The following is a 12,607-nucleotide window of genomic DNA, read 5'->3' as shown; positions in this document are numbered from 1 at the left end:
CAGAACACAGAGGAGGAAGGTCTGACACCTGAGTTTCCCCTTGAGTTTTCTGCCTCAAACTCAGTCTCTAGAGATCTAGTCCAGCATCCTCAGCACCTCACCTTCAGAGAGTTCCCTGGAGAGAACCTCTGTCCTGGGATGATTTTCTCAACTAAAAGGACTTCCTTGGGACTGAGGGGAAGAAGATGTTTCTGAGATGACCCAGTGGTGGGACTGGAAAGAGTATAGTGGGTAGGGCACTTACTTTGCATGTGTCAGACCTGGGTTCGACCCCTGGTCTCCCATACGGTCCCCTAAGCACTGACCACCAGGAGTGATCCCTGAACATCACTAGGTGTGGCCCAAAGGCCAATAAATAAATAAAATTGATGAAAGCCTTTCATCATGCAGCTCTGCCTGCCAACCCTCAAGTGCAGAAGCATGACACCTTGAACAAAACAGGAATACCACCTCCACCATGAGTAGGCCTGGGACTCAATAGCCCAAAATCCCAAGCCCCGTGTGTCCAAGATCAAGCCCGAGCCCAGTGGCCAGGAACCCTTGGAAAAATAGAGGAAGAGGGTTCCAAGCTTAAACCTACGCAGTGTCTAGAACAGACTTCTCTGAATCTCCGCTTTCCAACCACTTCTGACCCCAGGGACCCCCCCCTTGGAGAGCCAGGCAGTCTTTGTGGCTTGTCTTGCCCCAACCCCCACATTTCCAGAGTCCAGGTGGACCTCTTTGAAGTCACACCTGGGTAGTTTGCTTGTCACAGGGGCTGGTCCTGCAAGTTGCTGTTGAACATCTGAAAGATTTCTTGTTACACTTATGGCCAGCTTTTCCTCGTGTTGGTAAAACAATCTTTAAAAATTCCAGTCTTTGGGGCTTGCCTTGCACGCGGTCGACCCGAGTTCGATTCCCAGCATCCCATATGGTCCCCTGAGCACCACCAGGAGTAATTCTTGAGTGCATGAGCCAGGAGTAAATCCTCCGCATTGCCAGGTGTGACCCAAAAAAACAAAAAATTCCAGTCTTGGGGCCCAAGCAATAGGACAACACAGTAGGGCATTTATTCGCATTGTACACAGTCAATCCGGTTCAATCCCTAGCATCCCATATGGGTCCCTGAGCCTGCCAGGAATGGTTCCTGAGCACAGAACCATAAAAAAACCCTGAGAAACCCCCACCAAAAAGTTGTCAGACCCCATCAGACCCTGTCAAACTCTCAGCCCCGTCAGACTCCATCAGACCCCATCAGATCCTCTCAGACCCTCTCAGGCCCTGTCAGACCCTGTTAGATCCTGTCAGACTCTCTCAGACTCTCTCAGACTCTCTCAGATCCTGTCAGAGCTGTCACAGTTTAGAGACCAGGGACCAGAGCCAAAATCAGAGAGGAACTTAAGAGCAAGAACGAGCAAGAGGGTAACATTTGGGGTCTGGCAGTAAACCCCAGCACCAGTCCCAGCCCCCTTCAAAGGCAGTCTCAGTATAGAAGCGTTTCAGAGCCAGAAAGATTCTCAGCTCTCAGAAGCCTAACAATTCTCCCTGCAGGAGTCTGGCACGTTCTTCAGCTTCTCTCCATGGCTCCTCTTGCCTTTCTTCTACCAAAGGGTAATGCTATCCATTATTTGCACTCTTTCTTCGAAAGTCAATCCCATATTCCCCTGTTTTCACTCACTCATAGAGCTTGGCCTTTTCACCTCTTAGAATGTGGCTTTCTCATTCTATTCTTCCTCATTCCCCTCCATTCTTCATCCTATTTTCTTCCTGGAGTCCCTTACCCAGGGTCACTCAGCTCAAAGCCACTGTGATGTACTCTCTCTCTCTCCTTGGTAAACTCTTCCCCTCCAGGCCTCAGAAACCCCAGCTCCCTCAGACATGGCCTATCTCCCTTCTCCCCCAAAGTTTAACAAATCCCAAACCTCAAGAACATGAAATGACACACCTGGTTAACAGTGAGCCCCCTCCATTCCCACAGAGAGGGACCAATAATGTCACTATGCTCAGACGTGTCTCAGGGCTGTAAAAGCCAGAAGTTTTGCCTCCCCAAACTTGAATATTGACAGATGAAATCTGGCCAGAGATGGCCCGGATCAGAACACTTGTGTTAGGCAATGGTCCTCCCACTGAATGATGCTTCAAATGATTGTAAGTGCCACTGTTATCATAGGATCAAACTATATAACTGTGGCACAATAGAACAAATAGCACGAGAACAACATCTACGGGGCTGGAGCGATAGCACAGCGGGTAGGGTGTTTGACTTGCACGTGGCCAACCCGGGTTCGATTACCAGCATCCCACATGGTCCCCCGAGCACTGCCAGGAGTAATTCCTGAGGCAGAACCAGGAGTAACCCCTGTGCTTCTCCGGGTGTGACCCAAAAAAGCAAAAAAACAAAACAAAACAACATCTACTGGTATTGATAGTGCTTTATTGTTTGCATGATTTCTCACTGAATCCTTGCAGCAACCCTGAGGTAGGTATTACTATCCCCACTTTACAGATGAGTACAATGATGGTCTTAGGTTAGATGACTTGCTAAAGACCACAGGTGTTATTAACGGCAAAGCCACTGGTCATTCCAAACCAAGGGGGACTTTGTTGAGTGGTTTCACAGGCTGCTGCCAAGGGAAATACAGCTGCAAACTTCAACTGGGAAGGGTTGGATCATTCATTGCCATCCAAAGGGCCCCTCACCAGGAATGAACGAGGCACATTCACAGGCCGAGACTGGAATTGAGCAGGAGAAGCCTAGAGCATCCGGGTGTTGTGAAGCAGGAAAAGTTTGAGTTTGGTGAGAATTGACAGTGTTTTCAAAAACACAGAGCCTGGCTTCCCCGGACAGATCCAATAGGGCGTCCAGCGGCTGCAATTCCAGGACAGGCCACAAGGGGCAGTAGCAAGGCCAGGAAAGACCGCCCAGGGCCACCATCTCTGCTCCAAGGTTGGTGACTCTGGGGCAATGGTCCTTTGACTTTGTTAAGGCCTTGAGAATCTGATGAGAGCCATAAAACCACCCCCATGAACATACAGACACAGACAGACAGCGTGTTTTGCATACAACTGTAGAGAATCCTAAAGATGGAGAACTCCGGCTTTGGAGGCGGGGGTACCACCCTGAGTAAAGTCACTGAGGTGACACAAACCTCTCTCTCTACGTTGCTTGTATTTTCTATGACCAACTGTTCCCTTTTGTCATTCCCTAACATTTACAATGTCATGAAGATTCTTTCCATGGGAAATGAGGAAAGGGGTCTCAGCCCACTCGCCTGCCAGAGAACGTGTGGCTGTGCATGGCGAATGGCAGACTGAGAAAAAACAACGAGAAAGATGGGGTCACGTGTCCCCACTGCCCCTCCCACCCAGAAGGTCACTTGGGGAGTTGTTCTCTACTCGAGGAAAGGGCCGTGGAAGGCGCAAGGAACAGAAGCTGGGGTCTGCTTCCTGTTAGAAAGGGAGCTCGCCCCTTCACCGGCTACAGGAAGATAAATGTTCCGCAGGCAGTGCCCCCGTTCCATCCTCTCCCACTCCTGCCGTCCCAAACACCTGGGCGAGGGTCTCCTCATTCCTCAGCCTGTGGCCAAGTCTGCAAACACGTGGGTATTTACACATGCTCTTTCCAGGAAGAAGGAAAAACTGGGATGAAGGTTGGGGTCTCAGGGCAGAGGTGCCAGGGAGCAATCCGGGGATCATGCAGTCCCCACTGAGAACAAGATAGACTGAGAAAAGCAGCAAAAGGCCGCACCGCACATTTGCCTCCCGCCACCTCCTCTACTGCCTCCTTCCTGCCCGCGCCCAGCCAGCAGGCAACATCAGGGCCTATCCTGTGAACAGGCCCATTTCCCCATGAATGGGCCCCAGATCAGGAAGCCAGGGATGAAGGGGCCACAAAAGTCCAGAAAGCCGGATGGGGGGTGGGGGGTGGGAAAAGTCTTCATCTGCTACAGCGAGCAGTTCTGGCGTCTGATGGGAATCTGGAAGCGAGCCAAGGCCTGGCCGGCGCCCAGCAGCCGGGAGAGGGCAGACAGAGAGAGCCAGGCCAAAGAGGACTGAGGTCATGACAGTCAGTCCCGCAGGCCCGGCGATCTCAGCATTGCAGTGGCCATTCCATCCGGTTCCAGTGGCTTTGCCCAGTCCTAGATGGACGTCTCATCACATGTGGCCAGGGGAGCCCCTGTCAGCCGAACGTGGGCTGGGCTTGGGCAGGCATCCAGCAGGAAGGGTGGGGGGAAGCCTCCGAAGCCATTGGCCCTCTTGGCCAGGGCCAGGGGCAGCCTCTCATCTTCAGGGGAGGGCGAGGGAGGGTCCTGGCTATAGCTTGTGGTCCCAGAGGGCGGGGCCCCCAGGTCCAAGCCCACCTTGTCTCTTGCCAGAAGTTCCCTTTGTCGCCGGCGCTGCTGACGCCGACCAATCAGGAGGAGGGTCAGGGAGGCCGCAAGCACCCCCAGCAAGAAGCCAGCTAGTCCAGCCCCCACAGTGTGGGCCTGACCCGCTGGGCCCAGCCGGCTGCCCCCCACCAAGCTATAAGCTGCGACCACGCGGGTCACACCCCCCTCTTGACATTCACAGGCATAAGCGCCCATGGCCCCTGGGGTGACCACCACCACGAGTCCATCCTGCCCTGGGCCATACTCAGTCACTCCGCTGGGCTGGTGCCACACACAGGATGCCCACGAGGAGCTGGGGGCACACGGCAAGACCACATGAGCAGCGGCAGCCACAGGAACTTCAAACACTACGGGATGTTCTGCAGAGAGACGGGAAAGGCACGAAGGACAGTGAGAGGCAAGGCTGGGGTGTGACAGAGAGAAGAGAGAAGACAGAAGACAGAAAGGAGGGCCTGGAGCAATAGGACAGCAGGGAAGGCACTTGCCTTGCACATGGCCAACCCGGGTTCAATCCCCAGCACCCCATATGGTCCCCTGAGCCCCCCCCCAGGAGTGATCCCTGAGCACAGAAGCAGAAGTAATCCCTGAGTACCACCAGATGTGACCAAAATCGAAAACAAACCATCAAAGAGACTCCCAAAGAGGGGAGGACCCGGGGTCACCAGCTACCATAGCTTTGAGGATCCAAATTTTAAAGTGGGTCCAAAATGGACAACACTCTGGTCCCTTCCCAGCCACGTCTCCCTGCGTCACACTCACCTCCAGGTTCTTTGGGGCACAAGGAAGAGGCGTTTGCTGATTCCACATCCTGGACCAGCCTGTGAAGAAAGAACATTTGATAAATTCCCGTCAACATTCTCTTCCGTTCCTCAGAAACACTGAATGTTTACTCACTCACATACTCCTCAGGCTATTTGCCACAGCAAATCTGGCACATGTACTCCTCACAGACCTCAGAGAATTACATTAGCTGCATTACGTCTACTGGGAAGACGGTAGTTGAAGTGTTCTGAAGAAAACATTGCCTTCCAAGAAATGCGGCTGGGGCGGGGAGCAGAAAGATAGCACGGCGGGGCAGAGAGATAGCTCAGAGAGGCAGAGAGATAGCGCTTGCCTTGCATACAACCCACTCCAGTGTGATCACCAACACCACACAAGGTCCCCTGCTCCCCAAGTCATGCTGGAGTGACCCCTGAGCACAGGGCCAGGGGTAGCCCCGAGCACTGACAGCTACGGCCCAAACCCTTAAGAACAAATGAAAGAGAAAAAAGAAATGTAGATGACTGCCCACGACCACGGTCTCACGGGAGGCTATGGGGAAATATTTTAAAATACAAGGGCTTATTTTTTCTGTTCAGAGAAAAGAATAAGCTTCTTTTCTACAAAAGCCAGCTGCTGCAGTGGGACTTTTCCTACCCTAAAAGCTACTCCTCCTCCTCAGGAACACCCCTCAACTATGGTCAAGAACCACTGGCCTCTTGTGGATCTATTTCAAACACAATCATGCAACTTTCAGAACTGGATGCCATGTGAGCTGGAGTGGAGGCCAGCGAGTCCACCCCAGGCCATCGGGAAGAGTGGGCACAGCTGAACAAGGTAACACAAAAACCTGCCACAACCCCCAAGACCCTGGAAACCAGCCCTGAGGCGGCAATGCTTCGTCAAAGCCTGCTGGCCGGCTGCAACCAAGATTGCTCAGAACCAAGGCTGTGCCCAGGGGCAGAGCATGTGCCCAGCACATGTGATGCCCTGAGGCCATTGCCAGCACCACATGGTCCCTCAAGCACTGCTACTAGTCACTGAGTCTACAGATTCTGGTGGCCACCAGCACTGCATATATAATTAATAATAACAATAATGATAACCAATACTGGGAAAAAGGTAAAAAAAAATATGCTGGGACATAGCTCAAAAGGGGTGGGAAAAATGCGTTGCATTTGCAAGGCCCCAGATTCAGTCCCTGACATGCATAGTCTCCCCAAAGACCCCAGGTATAGCCCAAGTGGCGCCCAGCACTGAGCACTGCAAGCACCCAGCTCAGGCACTGAGCAATTGGCCTGCAGCCCCAGGCCACAGTTTCCAAGAGGGACCTGAGTCTGCCAGCACTGCTGGAGAATAATGTGTTAGTCAGAAACAAAGCAAATAATCAAGTACGAGATGATAATGAAAATGTCAAATAAAATGAAACCAGAGTCACTCTATCCAGCTGAGAGTGGGGACTACGGAAAGCCTTGGGTGTGGCTCTGGCCGCAGGAACTGGAGAATCAGCATTTTCTTCCCCGGCGAGAATGGAGGCGTGGAGGGTGATGTGTGCAGGAGTACCAGGAAATACTCTGGCATCTGCGCACCAGATGGATCTTAAGGGAGCCATGAGTTCAAGGATGCAGGGTCCCTAAGATCCCTGGAATCTTGCTTTGGATGGGTACTAGGACAGTGGAGGAAAGAGAAAACACTCACTTTTGTCTTAGATAGTTGTAAGCTCTCCCAAAAGAGAGATGGTTGAAAGGGCTAGGGTGTATTCTCTGTGTCAATCCTGACACCACAGGGCCCCTTGAGCACTGCCAGGTGTCACCCCAACCTCCAGAAAAGAAGACAGCTAAGAGACTAGGTCAAAGTTCTTTGAGGGGCTGGAGGGAGGGTGTGTTTTGTCTTTTATTTTGGTTTTGGTTATTAGACCACACTCAGCTGAGCTTAGGACTTACTCCTGGCTCTGCATTTCTGGCTGTGCTCAGGAGACCCTTCGCAGTGCCAAGGATGAAACCCATGTCAGCCTCGTGGAAAGGCAAGTGCCCTGACCACGATACTCTCTCTCTCTCTCTCTCCAGATAAATCAAATTTCTTCACCAAAAAGTAATAGCCAAAATGAGGACTTGCCAATTCCTAAAATATATGTAACATTGGAGATCAGTAATATGTATAAATACACTTACAATAAACTGGACTTTCAAGTAGGACACTGTAATTCAGTCTGAAAACCTGTTTTCTCAGCCATTAATTAAATTAACTTTCAATTAAAAAGGCTCCACTGAGCAGAATGCAAAAGAGTCAAAGATAAGGAACAGATCAATTACAATTGAGGGACATTCATTTAAATCACGATATACAAAATTTTTTTAAGTATCTCAACTGGCCAATGGTAATATTGGGTGTATAATTGATGCCATTTAGAAATGATGCCTAACCCGCTAAGTGTGGTCGCTCGACCTCATACCTCTTCATCCTCAGCAATGGAAAACAAATTATCTAATGCTTCCTTTTCAGCAGGTCTGACTTTAGGGGAGAGACTCTCCAAACAATAATAGTGAGTTTTGTTGAAATATTGAATGCAATCAAAGTGAAAGTAAAGTGAAATTTATTAGTTACACAGGCGTGGGGGGGTGGGCTAAGGGTAGGGGGGCTAGGGGCGTGGGGGGGTTAGGGGTATGGGGGGGTAGAGGTGTGGGGGTGCGGGGTGGAGCTATACTGGGATTCTTGGTGGTGGAATATGTGCACTGGTGAAGGGATGGGTATTTGAGCATTGTATAACTGAGATTTAAACCTGAAAACTTTGTAACTTTCCACATGGTGACTCAATAAAAAAATTAAAATAAAAAAAAAAGAAATGATGCCTAAGGAAGTGGTCACTCTGGGCAGGACAAAGGGCTGAAGAGAGCTAAAGTGGCATGCATGACAGCCTGTCAGCAACAGTAGGGTAAACCACTCTCCCTAAAATGGGGGAAAAAAGAAAAACTAAAATATAAATAGTGCCTGCCACAGAGGCAGGCTGTGAGCGGGTGGTGAACTGGAGACATTGCCGAAGAGAAGTGGACACTGATGAAGGGATTCAGTGTTTGAATATTGTATGCATGCAATTGTAAATAAATTTGTAACCCTGTAATTCTCAGTGATTCCATTTTTTTAAATATTTTTAAATAAATTAAGTCTTCGATCAGCGAGATGGTGCAGGAGGTAAGGTGCTTGCCTTGCATGCAGCTGACCAGAGTTGGGTCCCCCAGCATCCTATATCATACCCTGAACATCACCAGAAGTGATCCCTTATACACAGAGCTAGGAATAACTCCTGAGCACTTCTTGGTGTAGCCAAACAGTACCTCTAAAGAAAAAAGAAAAAGAAAGAAAAAGAAATTAAGTCTTTAGGGGGTCAGAGAGACAGTATTGGATTAAGGCACTTGCCTTGCAATGTGACCCAGGTTTGACTCCTGGCATTCCATATGATCCTGACCCTTGCCAACAGTGAGCACAGAGCTAGGAGTAACCTCTGAGCAGAGCCAGGTATAGTCCAAAAAAACAAAAAGAAAAAATAGAAATTAAGTCTTTGTTGTGAAATGGTAATAGTTTATTTTTCATTTTCAAAGTATCTGTGTTTGAAGTACACACAGAAAGATTTATGAATAAAATAGCATGATGTGTGAGATTTGTTTTAAAATAACTAGGAAAGAGTGAGGACATGAACAAAGCAAGAATTATCAGTTGTTCAAACATGATGACCTCTCCGTGTCTGTGCTGCAAGCCATAATGCCCAAAAGTAGAGAGAGTATGGGGAATATTGTCTGCCATGGAGGCAGGGGGAGGGTGGGAAAGGGGGGTTATATGTGGTGGGATATCGGTGGTGGGGAATGTGCACTGGTGGAGGGATGGGTGTTTGATCATTGTGAGATTGTAATCCAAATATGAAAGCTTGTAACTATCTCACGGTGATTCAATAAAATAAAATATATTTAAAAAATTATCAGTTGTTGATGGTTGTTGAAACTGAGGAACAAATAAAAGGAATTTATTATACCATTTTATTTTTTGAATACTTGAAATGTCCTATAGTAAAACATATTTTAAAGGGGTCCTTATCTGGTAGACATATGTTAAAATATATTCAACTGGGGCTGGAGCGATAGTACAGTGGTTAAAGCTTTTGCCTTGCACACACCCAATTGGGATTTGTTCCTCAGCATCTCATCTGGTTCCTTAAGAACTGCCAGGAATGATTCCTGAGTGAGGAGCCAGGAGTAATTCCTGAGTATCTGGGTGTGACCCCAAAACTAAAAATAACAATAAAAATAATTTTAAAAATAAATATTTTCAATGAGCATGGTGTCAGAGATTTGCATCAATGTAATATATGATTTAAGTTAACTGCTGAGTAGAAAACAGATGTCAGGAACCCCAGATGAAAAAGAAAAGAAAGGGGGGAAAGACCAGTGAAGAGGTTATTAAAGAAATCCAGTTGAGAATTGATTATGGAGGGTTGGGGGAAAATCTTGATGGGCCAGAATGTTGTCTTGCATGTGGAGACTTGAGTTCAATCCTGAGTATCACAAAGTTCCCTAAGAACCACCAGGGAGGCTGCCCTGGAGCACTGCTAGGGAAGGGCCCCACGAGGTATCAATCACACGTAGGACGAGGATGACAGTAATAGGGAGTAGAGAAGAGGGAGTGAATGACAGAGCTAGAGCTGAACAAAGAGCTATATCATTGGCCCAAATTCTGGCTTGAGGAACTGAATGGACAGAAGTCTCCTAATTGATATGAGGGAAACAGGAACAACAATGCGTGTTAGGACTTGCTGAGTCTGAGTTCTAAGAAAGAAAGCTCCACCCAAGAAGCATCTGTGATTGCTGTGGTGTTAAAAGAATGGGAATGAAAGCACCCACAGAGGGTGTGGAGGGCAGAGAGAAGGCAGAACCTTCAGAACATCAACATTCAGACTCTGGATAAAAAAGAATTTGGGAGCTGAGGAGATGGTGCAAAGTGCTGGAGGCAGACATGCTTTGCATGTGGGAACCCTAAGACTGACACCTGGAACCGCATAGTTTCCCTGAACATAGAGCCAGGGAAAACTCCTAAAAACCACTGGTCTGGCCCAAAAAGAGAAAGAGGAAGGGAGGAATGGAAGGAAGGAAAGAAGGGAAAGAGAGAAGGAAGGAAGGAAGGAAGGAAGGAAGGAAGGAAGGAAGGAAGGAAGGAAGGAAGGAAGGGAGGGAGGGAGGGAGGGAGGGAGGGAGGGAGGGAGGAAGGAAGGAAGGAAGGAAGGAAGGAAGGAAGGAAGGAAGGAAGGAAGGAAGGAAGGAAGGAAGGAAGGAAGGAAGGAAGGAAGGAAGGAAGGAAGGAAGGAAGGAAGGAGTTACAGACAGACTACTAAGGAAGGGAGGGCACACAGGAGGAAGCAGCCATGCAAGAAACAAAAAAGGAAAGGTCAGCTGTGCAAAAACTTCTGAAAGTGCGAGTAAGAGGAAGCCGTATGGCAGGAAAGAGATCCATCACATGGTCGGGAAGGTCCGCAGAGAGGTAAGGACATTCATGGGGCAGCATCAGGCGGACAGAGCAGTGAGGGTGAACCTACGGACAGCCCGGAGCAGATGAGCAGCAGACGGGAGGCTGGCGCGGCCACACTCACCTCCCGCGCTCGCGGGCGTGCGGCACACAGGCGCGCGCCCGGAAGCTCCAGGCGCAGGCGGGGTCCCGCGCCAGGACGCACTCGGAGCAGCTCTGCAGGCGGCCGCAGTCGGTGGTGTTCACCTGCGTCACCTCGGTCCCGGAGCCCACCAGAAGCCAGCCCTGTTTTTTTAAAAAGGAAGCAACGGTGAGCAGGCCGGGTGCCCCAGATCTTCGCATCCATCACACTGAATCCGGCTCAAACATCTCCACCAAGCCTGTGACTCACTTGATACAGTTTCATGCTCTCGATTGGCTGCGGCTGGGGAAACAGAGGCAGGTCCTCCAGGACTCTCAGCCTGCTTTGAATCCGCACCGCCCTGTGCACGTGTCCGTCCTCTGGGAAGCGGGGAAGGGGCGAGGCAGAGGGACATGGAGCCGGCGGGAGTGGCACCCTGTCTCCCCGGGAGGGCCCGCGTGCACCGCCGAGTGCGTCACATACCTGTGCCCAGGTAGAGCACGTCATACTTTCTCCCCGAGAGGCCGGTCACCCTGTGGGCCGCGACTCTCACATAAGCTGTGTCGCGCGTGACCAGCAGGGAGCGGCCACCGGGCGGGGTTACCGGCTGGTCCATGAGCGGGTGGTCGCGGATGAAGGTGAGCACCCGGTCCGGCAGGGCGAGGGACGAGCTGAACTGCCGGAGCTTCATGTTGTTGGCGAGGCACTGAAGGGAACGCAGAGTGGGTGACACACGGAGCTGCCGGGAGGCGGGCCCAGCGGGCACCAGGACCCTTCACTCGGGCAATTCAGGTCTGAAATGGAGGGCTGGCCGCCCCCGCCACCCCCGCCGCCCTGGACCCCCTCACCTCTCCTGGCCTGGGCTGGGGGACCTCATTGGCCATGACAGGCAGCCTCCGGTTGCAGTCGTGTCCCAGGTCTCTGAAAGGCCCGCTGAGAGCTGACCGAATGTCCTGTGGCCAGAAGTCACAGACGGCAGACAGTGTGCCCCCCTCCCTGGAGAGACACAGGTGGGAGCCAGGAATCAAGAGAGCATGAAGCGGGCAATGATGGGTCCACGTCTCCCTTGAACATGCTGCCGGCTCCGGTCGAATAGGAGCCGGATCCCAGGAGTCCACCCCCAGGGCATGCTTCCACCGACTGCCCCACCCCCGAAACTCTCCATGCCAAGCCCTCTCACCACCGGGAGGAAAAGATGCCATAAAAAATGGGCGAGCCCGTTCCAGAAGCAGGCCGAAGAACGACCACGTCCTGTAGGACACTGGACAGCAGGCCGTTCTGGGGCCTTAAGCAAAGCAGGTCAGCCTTCAGAAATGTCGTCCACCGCTGCTGGAGGGTCTTCCGGCCCCCGAGGTCCCCCTAGGGTGACAAGGGCATGGGAAGTTCTCTTTAGAAGACTAACGTGCAGGGAGGAATGTGGAGACCAGTACCAATGCCCCCAATCTTACAGCAGACCCAGCGGCAGATGCAGAGAAATGGAAGGACCCAGATACACACACAGAACAATGGCAAGGACAGAATGAGATAGAGGGGTGACGGGATGACAGAAACAGTGACAGTGAGTAGGTTCATTATGTCCTTCAAACAAAGCTATTATTAATATCCTCCTCTTACAGATGCGGCCAGAGAGAGTGCAAGGGTTAAGGCACTTGTCCTGCACACAGCAGACCCCAGTTTGAACCCCAGTACCAGTATGGCCAGGAGTGACCCCAGGGCAGAGTCAGGAGTAAGCCCTGAGCTCTGCCAGGCTGTGGCCCAAAAAGCCCAACATCTCCAACCCCCAATAAAATAGACACGCTATGTTGCAGCTATAGTACAGAGGGTAGGGTGCTTGCCTTGCATGGGAACA

At 50.9% G+C, this 12,607-nt stretch overlaps 1 protein-coding gene across 2 annotated transcripts in view; it reads right to left on the bottom strand.

The window, feature by feature from the left end:
• Positions 1 to 2,396: 2,396 nt before the first annotated feature.
• SEMA4F (ssemaphorin 4F) overlaps positions 2,397 to 12,607 on the bottom strand; it is a 31,617-nt gene continuing 21,406 nt past the window's right edge. For both annotated transcript variants that reach the window (XM_004612003.2, XM_055122606.1), the window contains 7 exons: positions 11,939 to 12,117; positions 11,607 to 11,754; positions 11,242 to 11,464; positions 11,029 to 11,138; positions 10,762 to 10,922; positions 5,130 to 5,188; positions 2,397 to 4,729 (listed from right to left, as the gene is read on the bottom strand). In XM_004612003.2, the coding sequence (XP_004612060.2) occupies positions 4,119 to 4,729; positions 5,130 to 5,188; positions 10,762 to 10,922; positions 11,029 to 11,138; positions 11,242 to 11,464; positions 11,607 to 11,754; positions 11,939 to 12,117 (1,491 nt within the window). In that variant the 3' untranslated portion in view covers positions 2,397 to 4,118. The remainder of the gene's footprint in view (positions 4,730 to 5,129; positions 5,189 to 10,761; positions 10,923 to 11,028; positions 11,139 to 11,241; positions 11,465 to 11,606; positions 11,755 to 11,938; positions 12,118 to 12,607) is intronic.

This window comes from Sorex araneus, chromosome X, assembly GCF_027595985.1.
Source record: "Sorex araneus isolate mSorAra2 chromosome X, mSorAra2.pri, whole genome shotgun sequence".
In the NCBI taxonomy this organism is placed as follows: domain Eukaryota; kingdom Metazoa; phylum Chordata; class Mammalia; order Eulipotyphla; family Soricidae; genus Sorex; species Sorex araneus.
The sequence above is the reverse complement of the archived record's forward strand: the minus strand, read 5'-3'. Positions and strand labels throughout refer to the sequence as shown.